Raw genomic sequence first — 22,096 nt, 5'->3', positions numbered from 1 at the left:
CTGGTATAGATGCAGAATTGTTTTAAATGGGATATTTGTTTCCTCTCCACCCCACAAGTCTTCTAAAATGTACTCGCCGTTCTGCAACACTGTGGCACCGAAAAGTCACTGCATGAAACCTGGAATTTTTGTATCCCTGAAATGGGAGGAGAAATTAAATAGACCAGACTTTACCAACTGCGAATAGGAACTCCAGTCTTGCACTGCCCCTTATAAAATCCAGTATTAGTCTGTATCGTCTCTGCTACACACTATAGTCCAAGGTACCTTTATATCACAGCCCACCCACTGGGATGGAGACAAGGGAGTGTGAGAGACCAGTATGGAAAGATGAGGGGACCATTCATGTCAATACAAATGGGAAAGGAAGATGTTTACAGTCCTGTATCTAGAGCACATCTGCATGCCAGTGTGTCCATCAGGTTGCAATAAGATGCTGGTAAAGCGGATTATGGAAATGCTTTTCATGGAAGAACTTAGACTGACCTTCACTTCATACTCACAAGTTCAACAAAAATTAAAAAGTTCAGGCTGTCCAGCTCTGAAAAGCAGGAAAGCAGGCTGGCCGGCTCTGAAATGAGCCAATGGAGCTAGCCAACGGGTGCAGAACACATGGGCTTCCTAATCCCTTCAGAGCACGATAAATGGCTCTTCAGGCTTCTCACTTTTTAAAGTGAGGACCTGAAAATAAAGGCTCACAAAGAAAATTCAGTGATGCAGCAGTGAGAAGGGCAGCTTAGCAGGAAGTGCCCTGTAGGTAGTGAGTTTGTGCACTTAGAATTCAGTTCAGGGAGGCTTTGTGACCTTAGATTAATTACCAGTGATGAGCTTGGTGTTTTCATTCTAGTCGAGAGAGGGAACATCCTCTCAAAACCATCAGGTAATCTTGCACAATTGACGGTCTGGATCTCAGAGACACAGGACAGGCAAAGCAGAGAAGGACTGAAGCGCACTGGGAGAGAGCTATTGGATCCCACCACTGGAAAAACAGAAGGTGCATCAGATCTAAATTTGAGGTATTTTTGGAGAGAAGTGTTCGGAGCCCAGATTTGCAGAAGGTTTTGCAAGTTAAGTGCATTAGCTTTGCCATTTGAGGAGATTAGAGGAGCACACGGTGTGGCAGGACAGGAATAAGGGGCTTTGACAGAGCTAAGGGTCAGGAAATACTATGTCCAGTTCTCGCCATCACAAATACCAACGTTTACCTGGCTAATCTAACAAATTCAGGCAAAAGAAACTTGTAAAATAGCCAGAAAGCCATTTACCCACTAAAATAGTCTAGAAATTTGTCAGCCAATAAGTGTGTAGTATCATATTGCTAGTATTTCCAGACACGGCAGGAAAGCTTTGCACACAATATCTATACATTTCCCTACAGCATCTGAAATAGTGGCAACAATGAAACCATCTTTCCAAGCTGCTCACAAATATTATTCTCAACAGCCTGGATATTTCAATATTTCCCACTTACCTCCAACATAAGCATCCAAAGCCCTGGCCACTTACACTACATTCCAAATGCTTTTAAAACAAAGCATTCCGATTATTTTTATTTGTTTATAGGGCAGAGGTGATAATCATAATCTTACATTTGTAGTATTCTGCCTCCTAAATTATTGCAAAGCATGTTACGCGTTTTATATATATATATACTTCATAAAGTGATTATTTCCCCTACAAGTGAAACATAGCAACCTCTGCAGTGAAACATAGCCGCTGTTTTAGCAAGGCACAGCAATACCATTTGGCAGACAAGAAATGGAGAAGAACATATCCAATTGAAACTGCAGGGGAATTTAGGCATGCAGAATGTAATTCCCCAAGCTGGAATTTGACTGGAGTGAACATCCCTATTCATAAGAAAAGTAACGTGGGACATTTAATGACTGCCTGGAATCAAGACTTCAGTTTTATGTGTAATCCGAAAGAGTGCACTTCTACGAGTACAGTGACCCCTAACACCAATGAGTCAGTGCTGACTCAGATGGAGCAGTGACACCTACTGAACCATGACCACCACTCTCCACAAAATTTAGGTTTTCCTAGAAAGTATCCTGTTTATAGATTCATAGATTATCAATCCAGGAGGGACTGTGGTGATTAGCTAGTCTGACTTCTTGCATAACATAGGCCATGGGGCTTCCCTGAACTAATTCCTGTTTGAGCTAGAGCAGATCTTTTAGAAAACCATCAGATCCTGATTTTAAAATGTCCAGTGATGGAGGATCCACCACATCCCTTGAAAAGTTGTTCCAATGATCAATGACCCTCACTGCTAAAAATCTGCACCTTATTTCTAGTCTGAATTTGGCTAGCTTCAGCTTTCAGCCATTGGGTCTTGTTATACCTTTGTCGGCTAGACTACAGAGCTTTCTCTGGTCATATTTCTGTTCCCAGCGTAGGTACTTATAGACTATGATCAAGTCACCACTTAACTTTCTCTTTGAAGGTTCATTGGTCAGACCCAAACCTCCTTAGCTTGTGATACTTGGCAAGAACAGAGCCCCTGGTTATTGGGATGCAAGTTAGGAACCATTTCTATTAGAAAGTTAAAGCAGCACCCAGCCACATCCACGGGTGTCATTTTATCTACCATTTAGGCATCAGGCAGGGTAGGAGTGATATAGGATGCATATTGGTTTGATTGAAACTGGCATGATTTATATCTCAGTGAAGAAGTGGGAGAGAAAAAAGGCTTCTCCTCACCACACCGCACTCCCCTTTTCACCGACATCTCTGACCACAACACTGACAAAATCTCTGCCTGGGGTGAAAAGGCTAATGTAAAAAGGCTTACAACTAAATTAGAACTAAGTGGGATTGTCCCTGAATGGCTGATCAATGATTTAGAAAAAAAAGTATGCAAGTGTAATTGCTCCTTGGCGATGAAACCATCAGGTGTCTGGGCTTATATTGATGAACTGGTAGTGTTAGCAGCTTGGATACAGCTTCCCGCACACAGGCTGGGGGTGGGAAAGACAGGGGACATCTTGCATCTGGTTTCTTTCTTTCTTTCTTTCTTTTTTTCTTTCAGAAGCAGCCATAACCAAATATTTAAACCCAACCCTTAAGATTTGAAAGAGCAACCAAGCTAGGAGCCCTCACTTTTCATTCAAGATCCGAGTTTGTTCCCAGTAAAGGTCGTTCTGCCAGTGTCTTCACTTGGAGAAAGCTGAGGGGTGTCAGTGACACTGGGGCTTTCCCATTGCTTAAATGTGAGTCAATACATAGGCAAGATGACTTCCCAGCATTCACACTTTTACACTGACACTGTCAGGCAGACTCCCTCAGCATTACTGTGACCGAAATGCGGATTTGGGACAGCAAGGGCTAGAGAGGGCTGCATTCCTAGAGGCTGCACTCTGGCACCTTTATACCGCTGGGATGACAAAAAAGGAGAGAAATCACTGAGGGGTGCCACAACAGCCCCACACGTAGCAGGTACTTTAGCTATAGATAAACTAGGCAGCTGCCTAGGGCGGCAGATTTCTGGGAGAAGCAGCTTTTGGGGCTTGTCTACACAGCACTGCAGACCAGTCTATAGGGTTGTGAATTATAGAACACACAACAGCCCTGTGTAGACCCTGCTGGCACAAACTAACAGTTCCCGCTGATGTAGCCCTGTTTCAAACTCTATGTTAGCGCGCACTAGGTCCCTTTTAGCTCATACCGGCAGGGGCTACATGGGGCAGTTAGAGAGTCACACATTAGAGCACTCTGCAGTTCACACCCTCGTAGACCGGTCTGCAGCGCCATGCAGACAAGAGGATAGGAGGAGGGCGGCATACTGAAGTTTTGCCTAGAGCAGCAGATTACCTTGAACAGCTTGTGCCTACAAAGATTCCCCCTGCAGCCCATGTTGTAAGGATGTGCCGGGGTGAGAGGAGGCAAGGCCAATATTTTACGCTGCAGCCATGCCATACAGCCCATAGGGGGCCACTGAAAACAAGCCAGAGCCGCCCTGAGGCAACTTATGCTAAGGGCTAGGCAGGCCTTGGACAGGCTAACAATACCAGGAGTGCAAAGGTGGTTTAATGTCACCTTTGCCCCACCCCTCCCTTTCTTGCATGTGCCACAGAAACACAGAATCAGGCTCTTAGTCTCTGGGAGTAGGGAGTGTCTTATGTTCCTAAGCAGTGACTAGGGTTGCCAACTTTCTAATTGCAGAAAACCGAACACCCTTGCCCCGCCCCTCCCCTGCGCCCCTCCCTTGCCTACCCTTCTCTGAGGCCTGGCCCCCGTTCCCTCCATCTCCACTCCCTCCATCACTCGCTCTCCCCCACCCTCGCTCACGTGCTCATTTTCACTGGGCTGGGGCACAGGATTGGGGTATGGGAGGAGTGAGAGTTCCGGCTGCGGGTGCAGACTCTGGTCTGGGGCCGGGGATGAGTGGTATGGGGTACAAGAGGGGGCTCCAGGCTCGGGGGTGGGGCCGAGGAATTCAGAGTGTGGGAGGGGGCTCCGGGAGGGAGTTTGGGTGCGGGAGGGGGCTTAGAGCTGGGGCAGGAGGTTGGGGTGCAGAACGGGTGTGGGGTGCAGGCTCTGGGAGGGAGTTTGGGTGCGGGAGGGGGTTCTGAGGTGGGGAAGGGGGTTGGGGCATGGGAGGGGGATGGGGTGCGGGCTCCGGGCTGCGCTGACCTCAAGTTGCTCCCGGTAAGCGGTGTCATGTCCCTCTGGCTCCTAGGCAGAGGGGCAGCCAGGGGGCTCCGCATGCTGCCCCCGCCTGCAGGCACCGCCCCTGCAGCTCCCATTGGCCATGGTTCCCAGCCAATGGGAGCTGCAGAGCCGGCGCTTGGGGAGGCGCCTGCAGACAGGGGCAGCGTGCGGAGTCCCCCTGGCAGCCCCTACGCCTAGGAGTCGGAGGGACATGCTGGCCGCTTCCTGGGAGCCACGCAGAGCTGGGCATGGAGCCTGCCTGCCCGACTGGTGCTGCGGCCAACAGGATTGTTAGCGGCCCGGTCAGTTGTGTTGACTGGCGCCACCAGGGTCCCTTTTCAACCAGGCGTAACCAGACGCCTGTCAACACTAGCTGTGACTGTCCTTAGCTAACAGAGTCCCAAGGAACTCCCCTCAGCTGGAAAGAAAATCACAGTTATACCACAGTGAAGTGGAAAAGGGAAAAAGTAGTTAAAATGTGAGATGAGGGGGAACTTGGAGGCCCCCATCCCAGGTGATTATAAAAGACCCCACAGAAAAGAGGAGAAAATGAGGTCCAAAGGAGGCAATGTAACACACAAATCAGAAACAATAAGGAGTCCGGTGGCACCTTAAAGGCTAACAGATATATTTGAAGAAGTGGGTTTTTTACCCGCGAAAGCTTATGCCCAATTAAATCTGTTAGTCTTTAAGGTGCCACCGGACTCCTTGTTGTTTTTGTGGCTACAGACTAACACGGCTACCCCCGATACTTGACACAAATCAGAAACGTTACAGCCATATGGCCTGATTTTCAAAGGTCATGAGCATCAGGCAGCAACCACTGACTTCAGTCAGAGCTATTGTTGCTGAAGATCGGGTCAGTAAGGGCCAGACTCTGGGATGTGCTAAACTGGTTTTAAAAAGCTCGTCTTTTCATCCCCCTGATCCTGGTGCAGGTCTACAGAGTTCAGTTCCCCTGTGCTGTGCTACAGTAGCCTGAAGGGGCCAAAAAACCAGCTGAGTATCAGAGTAGCCCAGGGGCTTCCTGGCCACACCTGCTCTCCTCCAGCCATGCCCCTTTTCCACGTCTACACCTGCAACAGGGAGAGAGAATGATGTAAGAACCCCTGTGTCAGCTCTACACCATCAGATGATCACTCTCACACTGGGGTGCTCGTCCCTGGACTGTTTATATTGTCTTTAGGGCCCGATTATACCTACTAGGTCATTGAGTCCTTCCTCCTGCCACTTCAGGAGTGCCCTCTGCAGTCTATTCTCTAGTGCTTTGTCTAGCCTGGTTTTAAATGTTTCAGGCAAGGGGACTTCTGTCACTTCCCTGGAAAGACTATTCTTAGTCTAATGGGTTTTTCTGTTTTCTTGACACTCAACTTACATTTCCCAATTCTTAATTCAAAGAGTTTAAGGCCAGAAGGCACCACCAGATCATCTAGTGTGACCTCCTGTATATCAGGCCACCACACCACCCAGCACCCGCTCACTAAACCCAACAACCAAAATGAGACCAAAGTATCGCAGCCCACAGGAGACTAGATTAATATGTGCTGCAGGCAGAGAATAGGGTTGCCAACTTTCTAATCGCACAAAACCGAACACTCCTTTCCCACCTCCTGCCCTGCCCCTGCCTCACCCCTTCTCCGAGGCTCCTCCCCCTGCTCTCTCCATCCCCCCTCCCTCCCTCCCTCACTTTCACCGGGATGGGGCAGGGGGTTGGGGTGCAGGAGGGGATGAGAGCTCCGGCTGGGGGTGTGGGCTCTGGTGTGGGGCCAGGGATGAGGGGTTTGGAGTGCAGGAGGGGGCTCAGAGCTGGGGTAGGGGCTTGGGGTGTGTATGGGTATGTGTGATCCAGGAGGAAGTTTGGGTGCGGGAGGGGACTCCAGGTTAAGAGTGCTTACCAGGTCCCTGCGGCCCTTAGGCGCATGGGCGGCCAGGGAGGCTCCGCGCGCTGCCCTCGCGCTCACAGGCTGCCGCTTCGGGGAACCGTGTGGAGCTAGGACAGGCAGGGAGCCTGCCTTAGCCCCGGGCCCCCGCTGCACCGCCGACTGGATTTTTAACGGCCCAGTCGGCAGTGCCAACCAGAGCCGTCAGGGTTCCTTTTCGACCGGGCATTCCAGTCGAAAATCGGACACCTGGCAACCTTAGCAGAGAATGGGGGGACCAAGATGCACCAATGTTCAAGGCCCTCACAATGGCAGGGAAATGATTAAGTGAGAGAGACCCAGAAAATCTTGGCAAGAGACCCACACCCACATGCTGCAGAGGAAGGCGGAAAACCCCTGAGGTCACTGCCAATCTGTCCTGGGGGAGAATTCCTTTCCTATAGCGAACAGTTAGGCCCTGAGCATGTGAGCAAGAACCAGCCGGCCAAGCACCTGGCTTGTCATACCATCACTTCTTTATAGCCCTCGCAAGAAAATCAAGCGTAAATTAAATGGATTTATTATTCAAGTTGTTTACCCCAGCATGAAAATGCCTCTCCTCTCTTTAGAGCAGGCCTTTATTTTCTGCTATTCCCCACCCCCATAAGAAAATAAGGAAGAAGAATATGAATTTTGCCCTTTATTTGAATTTAGCTTCATCAGCAGCCCCCTGCCGATGTAATTCATCCCAACTACTTTTTTTTGATGAACTACTGTCCTTTCCCCCTCACATCAGGAATGGAAAGCAGGAGAGGAATTAGTTGAGTAGGAATTATTATCTAACAAGTTGCAGCTTCAGTCTGGGCAGGAATAAAATTTCAAAGCATAATAAGAGAATGTTATTAAGCTTTTTCTTCCCCTGAGACTGTCACAAAAACACTTTGTGACTGTCACGGAGAACTAACCGTTTTTTGCTTTCATTTCTGTTTTCTATCTCACATTTCATTACAGCTGTCCCTTCTGTCTTTCAGCTCGGGACCTGGGCCGCCAATGCAGATAACTCGACAACAAAATGCCCGTATTATCATTATATTTTTTCTTCTTCCACCCAGCAAGGTAATTGCAACCCTAAAAGCTTTTGCATATTTATAGCAGAAACATGTCTCCCCTGGAAGATGGGACTGTCATCAGGTGGAATATTTCATTCAGTAAGCCTCTTCTGAGGTATCAACTGGCTTTTTTTCCTCTTTTTTTGGCCTCCTTCAGAGGAAAGGACAAACAGATAAAAATCAGCTGCTGCAGTGCTACAGCTGTCAAAATTCCTGTTACTGTGAAAATTAACTCTTCCCCACCTCCCGGCTCTGCTGGGCTTTGCCTGTAATGTCTGAAAGCTGCGTTATTTGGGGGGAAAGGGGTTTGAAAAGCCCTCCTGTTGTAAAAGATGAACATCCTCTTTAGAAGTGGAGCAACTAATCTGCTTTTACATAAGAAACAGCTATTGCATCTAACCCATGAGCCAGGCATTTTGATCAAATCAGTCATCAAGTTATCATTTCACGGAAGTCATCATCATTTCAAGAAGTCACCATACCACTGTTCACTGCTGTTTCAGAGACTTATGACAACAGAGACAATTCCCGAAAATGTCTAAATGAAGCTGTCATCTGTAAGCTAATTCTCTCTCTGTATATAACAGAGGTACCACAGTTCTAAAGCCTTGGAATGCTCTGGGTCTAAGCGGCTGGGACAATAGGAAGGTTCTTGAGAGAGAATATCTGCACAGGAAGGTTTGCTTCCTTGAGTTAAGACATACTCCAAGGATGAAATTCACCCCAATGGGGCTGCACAAATAATACCTAACTCTTATGTAGCACTTTTCATCAGTATATCTCACAGCACTTCACAATCTTTAGCAATCTTTATCCTCCTAACCCCCTTGTCAGGTAGGGAAATACTATTATCCTACATTTTTACAGATGGGGAACTGAGGGACAAAAAGGCTAAAGGGCAAACAGGCAGTCTGTTCTGGAATAGGGAATTGAATCCAGGTCTCCCAAGTGCGAGGCTAGTGCCCTAACCCTCTTTCCTCTCTATGCACAAGGATTAGGTACTATGAAAGTCCTATATTACAGACTTAAGTAGAACTTAAATGGTGCATATGCCTTGTGTGTGCCCTTTGCACAATTCTGAATTTCACCCTAAGACAGCACCTGCCTGTGGTTAAAGGGTAAAAAGCACAATGAATGGAGATCAATAAACCTTAGCCAGGATGCCAGTCCCAACCCCACCCAGAAATATAGACAATACTCATTCATCCTTCTTACTGGCTGTGACATTATCCAGGGTACAATCTAGACAGATGAACTGCTGTGTCCCCTCAATTCTCCAGCCTGCGGTTCAAGAGAGAGAAAGTCTGTGGGGACGAGAACTTCCAGCAGTTTCTTTTCCTCTTAACCGGGTGATAGTCCATTTGATTTTGTCGACACCTGACTGAGGCATCAGTTTGCCTTTTGTCTTTGAGGAACTGGTTTGTGCCTGCTTTTCTAAAATTGGAACATCTCAGTAATGTTATATAGTAGAATTTTATAACTTTACATACAATGTTGCCACAAATATTTTATCAGGACAATAATGATCAGCAAATTATGAGTTTTCAAATGATACCTCACAAGGCATACTCTGTACAAAATTCATCATAGTCTTGTAAAAGGGGTGAACATAAGAGTACAGACTGTCACACTGAGTAAATTTCAAACACTGAAAATAAATTACCATTAAAACAAAGTTATATACTAAAATGTGTTCCGGTATGGCCTGACCCACAGCCCACTGCAGTCAATGAGACTCTGACTGTGGACTCCAATGGGGTTTGCATGGGGCCCACAGCCTGGAAAACTACTATTTCAAGGCAACTGTTGGATTTGGACAACTTCTTTATTTGGTTGCACATCATTTTTATAAAGTACAGTAACTCCTCACTTAACGTTGTAGTTATGTTCCTGAAAAATGCAACTTTAAGTGAAACAATGTTAAACGAATCCAATTTTCCCATAAGATTTAATGTAAATGCAGGGGGTTAGGTTCCAAGGAAATATTTTTGGGGCAGACAAAAGGCATTATATACAGTACTGTACAGTGGTGGGGAGGTGCCCCTGGCTTCCCCTGGGGCTCAGGACTGGGGGTGCAGGGTCTGGGAGGGAGTTGGGGTGTGGGGGGGCGCTCAGGGTGGGGGGTGGGGTCTGAGAGGGAGTTAGAGTGTGGTAGGGCGCTCAGGGTGGGGGTGCGAGAGGAGGCTCAGGGCTGGGGCAGGCAGGAGGGGCTGAGCACTTACCTGGGGCAGCTCCTGTTTGGTGCAGGGGGTGTGCAAGTGGCTCTGCGCAGTGCGGCACCGCCCCCATGGCCGCAATTCTGGGAGCCGCAATTCTGGGAGCTGCCCCCTCCCCACCCGGCAGGCAGAGCCACCCAGAATGCAGGGGCTTTAGCGCTGCTTCTCTCCGGCCGGCTTTGAAGGGGAAACGCCGCTTCTCTCCGGCTGCGCGGCTGCCCCTGCTCCTCCTGAGTCCTCCGGCCGGTGCTTGCAGGGCCACATTCCAAAAGGGGCTTTAGAGCTGCAGGCCAGGGCCCCGGGGTCCCCTTAGCCCAGGGCCCTGCAGCCCCTAAAGCCCCTGCGTTCCGGTTGGCCCTGCCTGCTGGGGGGGGGGGCAGCTTCTCCGCTCGCTCACTCCCTCTCTCCCTCCCTCCCAGAAAATCCTAAGCGCCGCCAAATAGGCGGGGGAAGCGCTGGGAGGGAGGGAGGAAGGGAGGGGGAGGAGGCGGAGAAGAGGAACTTGTGCAATGCTCCCTTGTAAAGTCAGCCAAACGACGTTATAAGGGAGCATTGCACAACTTTAAATGAGTATGTTCCCTAATGAAGCAGCAACATAACTTCGAAACAATGTTAAGTGGGAGGACGGTAAGTGAGGAGTTACTGTACATCATTTCAGCTGTACAAAGAAGCCTGTAAATCTGGTTATTTATATTTAAAATGCTAATTCATTGTTTGGGGTAAAAAAAACTTTCTAAAACCAAACCGCTGTAGCTTGCATTGACTTTGCAGGGAAATGCACCAACTCAACAACTCTGAGGATCTGGCTCACACTGTGGAATCAGATACAGGAGTATTGGCGGTGGGGGGGGGGATGCTTTTCTAAATTATCTTGTCAGTTTTAACTGACAAACTCCTTTTTTAATCAGTCAATTTTTGAAGGTTATTTGCAAATTAACAATGGTTTTTAAGCCACATCACCCCAAGATGTTAAATTACTTTTCTTTCATTTTGACAATGAACATACAGCTCATCATGAGAGTCCAGCCATCACAATTCAGCATTCAGTACATACACAAAAGATGGCAAGAAAAAACAGCTGACCATAGAGGTTTTTATAGAACCTTCCAGAAAAAACATCTTCCTTGACATTATTTGACACAACTCTCTTACCTGTAATATCTGGATTGAAGGTAGGTTGAACACACAGCCTTAGACACGTGGCTAGCTGAACCAAAGTCTATGACCTTGACCCTGTATGGTTGTCGGGATGGGTCTACCAACATGATGTTCTCTGGCTTGAGATCTGCATGAATCAGTCCCAAGCTTTTCAGCTTCATTAAGGCTGTTGCTACCTGCTGGAGGATTGGCCGGATGTACTTAAGGGGCAAAGGGCTGAATTTGTTTTGCTTTAGAAAATCATAGAGGTTCTGCTCCAACATTTCAAAGACCAAGCAAGTGTGATTTTTGTGCTGGAAGCACTCATAGGCTCGGACAAAGTTGTAGTCATCTGCACTTTCCGTACTCAACCGGGCCAGGATGCTCACTTCAATCTGACCTTGTCGGGCATAGGAAGGATGGTTCTTAAGGATCTTGATAGCTACAATCTCATTAGTGCCACGTTTCCAGCATTTGACCACTTGCCCAAAGGTTCCCCGGCCAAGAAATTCTAATACTTCATACGTGTTGGTCATTGAACACAGCACTTCATGTTGTACCAGCTGGTAATCCCCTTCACTGTTGGAGCCACTGTTTTTGGATGTAGCAGTGGATGTGGTGGCAGTGGCTACCGTGGCCCCACTGGCATTGTTCTGAATCATTGGTGGATGCTCTTCAATTATCTGCACGCTGCTTGTGTTCTCAATTTCCTCACTCTTGCGCTTAAGTCCACATTTTTGGTAGGTGTCCAGAAGGCTCACAGTGCTTCGACGCATCAGGTTGTGAGGTCCGCCCAATGCTTGCCCAGACACTGCAACGACACCGGAAGTGCTGCTGGCAGATGTCACCACGATGTGCCCCGTGCTTGCTGGAAAGATGATGGTCTGTTCGTAAGGGATACTCGGGTTGGGAATCTGGAGGGAGGCGTTGACTGCTGCTGCTGCTGCTTGAGAGGACTGCACGTTCTTGGTCTGGCTGTAGACTTTGCTATGTGTGCCGTACCCAGTCATATCCCAGTTAGAACTCGGTTCCACTTTCAGTTTCTTCACACTACAGAAGGCACTTGATTGAAGGGTGTGAGGGGAGAAAACTTGCACATGCGAGGCCATACCTGCAACATAACATTTAAAGAAACAACAGTGTCAAGATTCTTTCCCTAGCTTTTTATTCATTTCAGTTGCAATAAGGGAAAATGGGATGATGGGGAGGGAAACTTCAGCAACAGCTAGAAAATGATCAGGCTCTTACAAACCGAGAGACGTATCCATTGCAAATAAAGTGCAGTACAGTAAAACAAAGGGTCAGTACTAACTGAATCATATAAACTAATAGCAACTATTAGTCTCCCTCTCTCCTTTTTTAATAACAACCTAAGGATTAGGTTTACCTTTTGCAACTAAACATCCTTCTGGTCCCATTATCTCCAGCAACAACTTAGGCTTGTCTACACTTACCAAGGGATCGACACGCAGTGATCGATGCATCGGCAGTCGATTTAGCGGGTCTAGTGAAGACCCGCTAAATCGACCGCAGATTGCTCTCCCATCGACTCCTGTACTCCACCTGAACGAGAAGCAAAAGGGGAGTCGACAGGAGACATAGCGTAGTGTGGACCCTGCGGTAAGCAGATCTAAGTACGTTGACTTCAGCTACGTTATTCACGTAGCTGAAGTTGCGTAACTTAGATCAATCTCCCACTGTAGTGTAGACAAGGCCTTGGCATTGATGGAGAGATGGTGTAGTGGGGTACTGAAATAGTCTTTTACCTCCGCAGACCAAAGTTCAACCCCTGATGTATGTCATACATGACATCATTTGGGGAGAGGGGGGGTCCTCACTCAAGTCCTCTTTCTGTACACATAAAACCACTGTACAGTTCATGTTTTCTGCTTAGTAGAAGTCCAGGATGGGAATAGGAAGAGGTGTTGAAAGTCAGCATTGAGGTGTGCTGACAGAGAAGTTTGTGGACCCAGGACTGGAATAGCTGGTGATGTTTCAAGTCACAATTGAAGTCCCTTGCCAGAACTGTATGTGAGAATCTTGCATAATGCTTGTCAGCATTTATGGATAGTGAAAACAGGTATTATGCAAAGATTAGCCTTAGCTCCTGCTATCAGTTCCCTTGGTTTCATAAATCACAATGGGCCGCATTTTTTCCATTCACATTCACAATGAGTAGTGCCATAGCTGGAAAGTAGATCCTGCTGAAAGTTAAAAGGACTGGTCTTGGAATAAGGTAACATTTGGCATGAGTAAGAGAGCAGCAGAATCTAGCTCTAAATTAACGCAAAATGTTTAAAAAGACATAAATCTATTTTCCTGCAATCTTTTTCTTTGAATCTAAAAATGTTAACAATCTGTAGATATTTATAAAAACAACATAACAGAACCTAATTACCCAGGTACTTAAAAAACAAACAAACTAAACCTTGTGGTTAGAAAGGCACAAATGTGGGAACCCCCCCAGAGCCCATAGAAGGTGGAAGACTAAGTACAGAACTTCTCCCAGGTTTCTCCTCCCAGTGTGGAGACTATAGGGCTGGCAAGAAGAATTAGTGAATTGCACAAAGCTGAGTGTGGATTTGTATTTAAGAAGCCGACACTATGAGTGAGTTAAAGCAGAAAGCCATACCCCTCCTCAACCCCTTCTCATCAAGTGTTGCAAATCTTTGTTTTGTCATAAACCCCAAGAATGACAAGGGAGGGGAAAAAACCAATATGCTGTTCTTCCATCATCACTGAATTTTTAAGAGCAAACATACCTTGACTTGTTTTCAATTTAAAAGGAAAATATTTGAAGGGTGAATGTTTCACTAACAAAAATATAACAAAATCAACACATACACAGATGACCTGAAGCATCCTCCCAGGTGAGGGGAATTGAGAGTGCACAATGCTCAGCATTTTTTCCTCATAATTGCTGAGAGAAACCAGCTCTCTTCTAGCCCATTCCCGGGTGTGTTGCTATGTTCTAAAATCTTTTTATGTTTGTGTATATATAGTCATATATATATGTAGCTACATATATAGTTACTTCCTAGTTTCAAAGCTGATTAGCACAGAGAAAAGAACTCAGTTAAGCAAACACATACACAAATCTTTCAGTTAATTCCCAGGAGCCAGAAACCAGGAACCTCTTATGAAATAACTGAGGTGAGCTGAAAGTGCATTCGGTGTAATTGCATGTAAATGACAAGCATGCAGAGGTGAAAGTAGGCCAGTACGGTGTACTGGTAAGAAGTGGTCGCCGGTACGGGCCCGTACACAGCTGACGTTAAAGCGCTGCCGTGGCAACGCTTTAACGTCGTGGCCCCTTTTGCCCCCCCAGGGCCACCGAGAGGGGGAGCAAAAGGGGCAGCTGCCCTGGGCCCGATGATTTAAAAGGGCCTGGTGGCCGCCGCTTCCACACCCAGAGCCCCAGGCCCTTTAAATCACCACCAGAGCCCCGGGCGGCGCAAGCTGGGCAGCGCTGAAGGGCTGGCTGGGGGAGGCTAACCCATAGCCCAGTCACTTCCACCCGAGGCCCCACCCCTTCCAGGGCCCAGAGCCAGGCCCCTGTACTGGTAAGACTTTTAAATTACTTTCACCCCTGCCAGCATGCTGAGCACTCTACTTTGCTCCAGAATCCCTATATTCAGCCCTGCTGCCCCAAGCAGCGTTTAAAGATAGAGCAAAGTCAAAGAAACATGTAATCAGGACAAGGGGAACACCCACCCCAACACCAAAACCTGCTGTGTAAAGCTCCTGTAACCTCTAGCGATGAAGCAGTACAGATGGCTCTTGTCTACCGATGTGACCTCTAGCTTTAAGGTGATTTTCTACACTGTTTGCTGACACTTGTATAACAAAAACAACCTCCAAGGTCCCTCTTACTCAGTCTCCTGGGCTCTTTCAACCCTTCTCCCACAGCGCCTGCTTTCCTCCCTACTTTCCACAGGGTGACAATGTTGCTATGAATGACTTACCATGTGGTACACAATGAGCTCAGAGAATGCAGCAGAATTACTCAACTTGTCATCCTGGACACCAATATCATATGTGAGGCAGAGGCAATGTTTGTTTTTCCACTAATTAAAAAGAGTCACAGTGTTCATTCTAGTACTGACCTTTCTGGGGTAGTAGGGTGGTTGGATGCATGTTTTCCCCCGGGACATGAATAATAAAGCAGAGGTAATTGGTAACATATTGTGAATCTAGTAGAGGTGTAATTTATAGCTTTATGGCTTTCACTCCAGTCTGCTTGCTCACCATCTCTAAGGTTAAAAAACCTGACACAAAAAAGGGGAGAGAGCCATAAGAGATATCCCTAAAAATAACTTTAAATGATCTAGTCACCCCAAAATTAAAGCCAGCGATACAAAACGCATCAGCTGTAATTATCTAGGTTAGTGGTTCTCAACCTTTTTGGGCTCAGGAACCATTTGTAAACCTTGATGGCCTCTCGTAAACCAGTGAATAGCTTTAGTGCAAAAAAACATTTCACTTACTAAATATATCTTACCCACGATAAATAATATACACATTGATGTAATAAGTACTAAATAAGTACACCATGTGTACCAGAGTGGCATCTCCTGCATCTCCTATCCCTATCCTGCAGGGCAGGCTGGGCTCAGCTCCCTGTTCCAAACGTTGCAACCTCTGGGGTCACAGCGCCACTCAGGTTTGGCCTGGTGGATGGGAGGTCACCAGGCCAAATTTATGTGAGTGGTGCTGTCACCTGCCCTGCCACATGGGGTCACAGAGCCACTCTCCAATTTGGACCTCCACCCCCCCCCCCATCATGATGGAGGGACAGCTGGACCAAACCTGAGCAGCACTGTGACCCCATGCACCAGGTTGCAACACCTGAAGCAGGGAGCTGAGCCCAACCAGACCCATGAGACCAGAGCTGCAGGAACCACCACTGCAGGAGTAGTGTGGGGTGTGTTCTATAAAGCCCGTGGGCCTCCCCTCCCCCAGGGCAGGACCCGACACCCCACCCCCAGGACTCCCGTGCAACTGTTTGACAAATTCTGGTGAGCCAATTATGGGTCGTGACCCATGGGTTCAGAAACCCTGATCTAGGTGCTACTGTAATTAATAGCCATCATTAAGGGCCAGATCCCCAGTTGGTGTAAATTGGCATATGCCAGTTTACGTCCTCTGAGGATCTGTCCTGATACCAACCAGGGTTAGCGGTCACTGAAAAATTGCTGATGTCAAATCACTGTATATGCCCCTTAGTGAAATAAGTTGGTGGTTTCAGTCCCGTTTCCCTGGAGACAGAGCCACATTTAAAAATCCCTCTGCACCAGACACCCTTCTTCGTAGTCTCTACAGAGAGAACAAACACAGAATGAGCATAGAAACTGAACTACTGTGTCACCAAAAGAACACGTCCCTCAGATAAAGGCTGTGGACAATGAACAGTGGCTGCCTACACTGTACTTGACTTCTGGCTAAATAGAGGGCTCTGAACCTTTCACTCTCCATGAGGCACAACATTCACTAGAACAGTGGCTTGAGAGACTACTGTACCCCTTTCAGGAGTCTGATTTGTCTTGCATACTCCCAAGTTTCACCTTACTTAATAACTACTTGCTTGCAAAATCAGACATAAAAATACAGAAGTGTCACAGCACACTATTACTGACAAATTGCTTACTTTCTCAGTTTTACCATATAATTATTAAATAAATCATTGGAATACAAATATTGTACTTACATTTCAGTGTATAGTATATAGAGCAGTATGAACAAGCCATTGTATGAAATTTTAGTTTGTACCGACTTCGCTAGTGCTTTTATGTAGCTTGTTGTAAAACTAGGCAAATATCAGAGTTGCTGTACCCTCTGGAAGACCTCTGCGTACCCCCAGGGTATGCAGACCCCTGATTGAGAACCACTGCACTAGAATAGTTTTTCTTTTAAAAGAAATATTACATCTCCCTCCCTTTGCTGAGATGATTTTTTCACAGCTGATATTTTGGGGGTACATGACATAGGAGAATGGCTTGGCTAGCTGCTCAATGTAGTTTGTGACAAGAAATTATTGTCTGACTGACAGCCAAGGGGTGGGAAAGAGTGTAATCTTTATTGTAATGTGTCTGCATGTCTAATGAGAGAAACACAAACCCAAAATGTTTGGAGGATGCTAAAAAACTGTGGGGATGATGGTGGGTTTTTCCTTAAGATCTGTGCTCAATTATAATATTAAAAATACAAAACATGAATAGGGGCAGGCCCTTTGGTTATTGCTCTCCAGTTCCATGTTAGAGACCTGATTATGATTCACAGTTCTAACCTCGTATTAGTTCCTTAGGTCGACAAGGATGTAAAGTAAGCAACAAACCTATGCTGCTATGTGATGACCCACCCCCATTCAATCGAGATATGACATTGATGTGCTCTGAACATCCCACCCAGCCTTTCGCTGCTGGAGGAATGTCATCATTCCATGGGTCTTCAAGAGACTGAAAGGCTAAAAACTGTGGAAACAGGGAACATGAGTTCTCAAACTGCGGCCCAAAGACCTGCAAAGGCTTCCTGGGAGTAGCTGCACCACTAGAACTGCCTTTGTGGCTCCCCTCTAAATTCATTTCAGACAAGGATCCTGCCGTTATGGTCCCACCTCTCATTGCTGAAGGGGACTTAGGCTGGTCCCCAGCTGCATCCTTTCTCACATTTTCCAGTCAGGAACAGGAAAGGGAAGAGTTAAGAAGCAGTCTTTTTCTCTCACAGCACAGAATTGGCAGCCATGTTTACAGGGCTTTCTGGCTACCTTGAGGTTAGCCTCAGGAGCTCCACCTGTGTTCTCAGAGGCTTTGTCTTGACTAGGAAAAGTGATCACCTTTAGGTTGGGCTTACTTAACACATACAAACTAAGCCTGACCTAAACATGACCTTTTTCCAAGCATAGATGCAGGGTAACTCCCTGTCACTCCATTTAGATGGTCAAGAGGTAGCCAGGACTCTGGAATATAAAAACAACCCCAGGAAAATCAATATCTGGTTTTACATAAGACCTTGTGCATATTGGGTCACGACAGTGAGAGTTTTAGTTAGTCCTATGCAGAAATGGGGTCAGATAGGATGTATTAAATAAATCTGATAGTTCTTTCCTTTAATAATGAGTTTTAGTGTAGTCATTTAAGGCTCTCACACAATAGATAGTAACTGGATTTAATGGGGACTGCTCTGTCTTTGATATGAGTCGTGTAACTCCCCCTAGCATTAACAGGAGTTAACGTATGTAGAGTGCACTGAGGGGACAATTCTAAAACTAATTAAAGGGCTTTCGTTGAAAGATTTGAGGCTCAACCACCCCTTCTTACCAAGCCTTCACTAAATAGTAATTTCTAATTCAGACAGCATTTTCCTTCATGCGTACACAAATCATAGACCTGCCTCTGAATAGTTCATATCAAATCCAATAGGTTCCAAAGAAGTAAACATGAGAAAGATCACAGCTCCTCCTCCCCAAACCTCTCCCCAAATTGCAAGAACTACAGCTGGTAGCTAAACAAGGAATGATTTGAAAGACACTGCTGTTTTTCCTCTCTATTTGTTGCACTGACTGCTTATGGTATAACCAGGACCTTAGAGGTGGCAAGAGAGTAAGACCCTGCCCTGTATTAACCAGGCAATAAGACCTTCTGCAATACCTGCAGAGCTGTTGACTCACTGAAACCAGAGGCTGCTAACTGCGGAGAGAACAACAGTGACTGTTTGAATAATACTGTAGAAAGTAAAAAGAAGGAGGAGTACTTGTGGCACCTTAGGGACTAACAAATTTATTTGGGCATAAGCTTTCGTGGGCTAAAACCCACTTCATCGGATGCATGAAATGGAAAATACAGTAGGAAGATATATATATATATATACACACACACAGAGAACATGAAAAAATGGGTGTTGCCATACCAACTCTAATGAGACTAATCAATTAAGGTGGGCCACTCTGAAACTGTAGAAAGTGCATGGCTTGTGTATAGCATATAACTAATGCACCCAAGAAACACTTGAAAATAAATATCTTCCAGTTTCCCAGGGGAAGCAGGAGCTAAAATACTCCTTTCTGTGCCTCAGTTAAGAAGGCAGAGAAGGAAGGAACTGCAGGGTATGGAGAATCTGTTGTGTTCTTCTTTAAGGTGGCCCGCGTCTGAATGGTCTAATTTGTGAGACATGTCTCCTGGTGCTACTAAGCTTTGAAAAGCACCTATGCATAATGAGACCACATGAGCACCCTGCCCTGAAGCAATGAATGTTTGGAGCCAAACACAAAGGGCAGTGTGGTTCTCAGCTGCCTCAGCTCCTTTTCCCTGGCTAGCTGAGGGTGTCAGGACCCCCACTCCACGTCCACAGCCTTCATTTGGTTTTTTAGATCATGCTTTCCTGTGTCATTAATAATAGTTAGCAACAGTACTGGTAGTTTTCTTAGTGTTTAGATAGTTTTTAGAAGAGTTTATTTACCCTATAGAGTCTATAAGCTGCACCATCACAGTTATATTCCCAGATGAGCTGTTGCACAGTTTTAGGATTGTGTGTCTGATCCAGACTTTACAGACCCAGCAATAGCTATATAGACTCATGGAATCATAGAGATGTAGGGCTGGAAGGGACCTCTAGAGGTCATACTGTCCAGCCCCCTGCACTGAGGCAGGACCAAGTAAACCTAGACCATCCCTGACAGGGCATTTGTCCAACCTGTTCTTAAAAACCTACAATGACCTGGATTCCAAAAACTCCCTGGGAAGCCTGTTCCAGAGCTGAACTACCCTGATAGCGAGAAAGTTTTTCCTAATATCTAACCTAAATCTCCCTTGCTGCAAATTAAGCCCTTTACTTCTTGTCCTACCTTTAGTGGACATGGAAAACAATTGATCAACATCCTCTTTATGACAGCCCTTCACATATTTGAAGACTGTTATCAGGTTCCCCCACAGTCTTCTTGTCTCAAAACTAAATATGCCCAGGTTTTTTAACCTTTCCTCATAGGTCAGGTTTTCTAAACCTTTTATCATTTTTGTTGCTCTCCTCTGAACTCTCTCTAATTTGTCCACACATCTTTCCAGTGCCGAGTAGAGCAGTACAATTATCCCCCATGTCTTCCCTACGACACTCCTGTTAATACACCCCAGAATAATATTAGCCTCTTTGGCAACTGCATTGAATTGTTGACTCATATTCAATTTGTGATCCACTGTAAACCCCAGATCCTTTTCAGCAGTCCTACTGCTTAGCCAATTATTACCCATTTTGTAGTTGCATTTGATTTTTCCTTGCTAAGTGTAGTACTTTGCACTTGTCTTTATTGACTTTCATCTTATTGCTTTCAGAACAACTCTCCAATTTGTCAAGATCATTTGAATTCTAATCCTGTCCTCCAAAGTTCTCGCAACCCCTCACAGCCTGGTGTCCTCTGAAAATTTTATAAGCACACTCTACACTCCATTATCAAATCATTAATGAAAATATTGAATATTTCTGGACCCAGGACAGACCCCGGCAGGACCCCACTAAATACAGCCTCCCAGTTTGGCAGTGAAGCATTGCTAACTACTCTTTGAGTATGTTTTTCAGCCAGTCATGCCCACCTTATATTTAGGGCCCTACCAAATTCACGGTCCATTTTGGTCAATTTCACTGTCATAGGATTTTTAAAATCATAAATTTCATGATTTCAGATATTTAAATCTGAAATTTCACAGGGAGGTAACTATATGGGTTCTGACCCAAAAGGAGGATGTGTGAGGGTCATAAGGTTATTGAAGGGGGGGTCACAGTATTGCCACCCTTACTTCTGCGCTGCTGCTGGCGGAAGCGCTGCCTTCAGAGCTGGGTGCCCACAAGTAGCCACAGCTCTCCAGCCACCCAGCTCTGAAGGCAGAAGCAGGGCAGCAAATCTGCATCCCTCCTACAATAACCTTACAATCCCCCCACCACCTGCTTTTGGGTTGGGACTGCCAGTTTGAGAAACGCTGATCTCCCCCGTGAAATTTGTATAGTATAGGGTAAAAGTACACAAAAGACCAGATGACACACTTTTCACAGCAGTGAATTTGGTAGGGCCCTACTTATAGTAATTTGAGTCCAACTCGCAGTAATTTCATCTAGACCACATTTCCCGAGTTTGCTTATGAGAATGTCATGTGGGACTGTGTCAGAAGCCTTACTGATATCAAGCTATATCACATCTACAGCTTCCCTCCATTCATTAGGCCAGTAACCCTGTCAAAGAAGGAAATTAGGTTAGTTTGTCAATCTTGATAAATCCATGTTGACTATTATTTATTATCCTGCTTTCCTCTAGTGCTTACAAACTGATTGTTTAGTAACAGATTGTTCCAGTACCTTTCCAGGTATTGAAGTCAAGCTGATTGGTCTATAATTCCCTAGGTCCTCTTTGTTCCCTTTTCTAAAGATAGGTACTATGTTTGCCCTTCTCCAGTCCTCGGGGGCCTCACTTGTTCTCCATGAGTTCTCACAGATAATCGTTACGGAATCTGAGATTGCTTCAGAGTACCTAGGATGAATTTCATCAGGCCCTGATGACATGAATACATCTAACTTGCGCACACACACACGCAAATACTGTACCAGAACAAAAATAATCACATTAAGATACTGCAGTTAGGAAAGTCAGGAAATGCGGTTATGATTCCAAAAACAACTGTAACCCTGCCCCTTCCTACTACCTTTGACCGACATCTGTATATCAGTGACATACTTACACCCATACACCAGACTTCTCCTGCATTTACAGTATGAGCAATATACACCCCCAAACTGTCCCACGCTCTACTTACTAATGTATGGAACATCCACTTTTAGGTGTAACTACTGCTAAATACTTACCTGTAACTACTAATTATGAGCCACCCACCCAACCACAGACCCTCCTCCAGTTCACCCTTTCTTCATCCCATCTACACTGTTTCACATTTTTCTTTCCATACATATGCCAAAGATCTGCCCCTACCATATCAAACCTTTCCACTGGAGTCAAGAGACCACATTGTCACGTCCTATCATCTAATTACAATTCACAAACAATACAGTATAAGCCACAAAGCCCAAACTATCCTATCTACCCTCCATATACACTAGAAAATCACTATTTGTATTCATCCTCCTG

General features: G+C 45.9%; 1 protein-coding gene across 4 annotated transcripts in view; it reads right to left on the bottom strand.

The window, feature by feature from the left end:
- Window positions 1–22,096, bottom strand: part of HIPK2 (homeodomain interacting protein kinase 2) — a 200,184-nt gene that overhangs the window by 125,244 nt on the left and 52,844 nt on the right. For 3 of the 4 annotated variants that reach the window (XM_026657566.1, XM_026657562.1, XM_026657565.1), the window contains exons 1-2: window positions 15,084–15,148; window positions 10,993–12,088 (exon numbers count right to left, since the gene is read on the bottom strand). In XM_026657566.1, coding sequence (XP_026513351.1) covers window positions 10,993–12,088; window positions 15,084–15,114 — 1,127 coding nt within the window. In that variant the 5' untranslated portion in view covers window positions 15,115–15,148. Of the gene's footprint in view, window positions 1–10,992; window positions 12,089–15,083; window positions 15,149–22,096 lie in introns of those variants that run through there. The other variant, XM_026657563.1, reaches the window with a different exon arrangement.

Source organism: Terrapene carolina, unplaced genomic scaffold, assembly GCF_002925995.2.
Source record: "Terrapene carolina triunguis isolate 2854851 unplaced genomic scaffold, T_m_triunguis-2.0 Scaffold247, whole genome shotgun sequence".
NCBI lineage: Eukaryota > Metazoa > Chordata > Testudines > Emydidae > Terrapene > Terrapene triunguis.
This window is presented reverse-complemented; position numbering and strand designations above follow the sequence as displayed.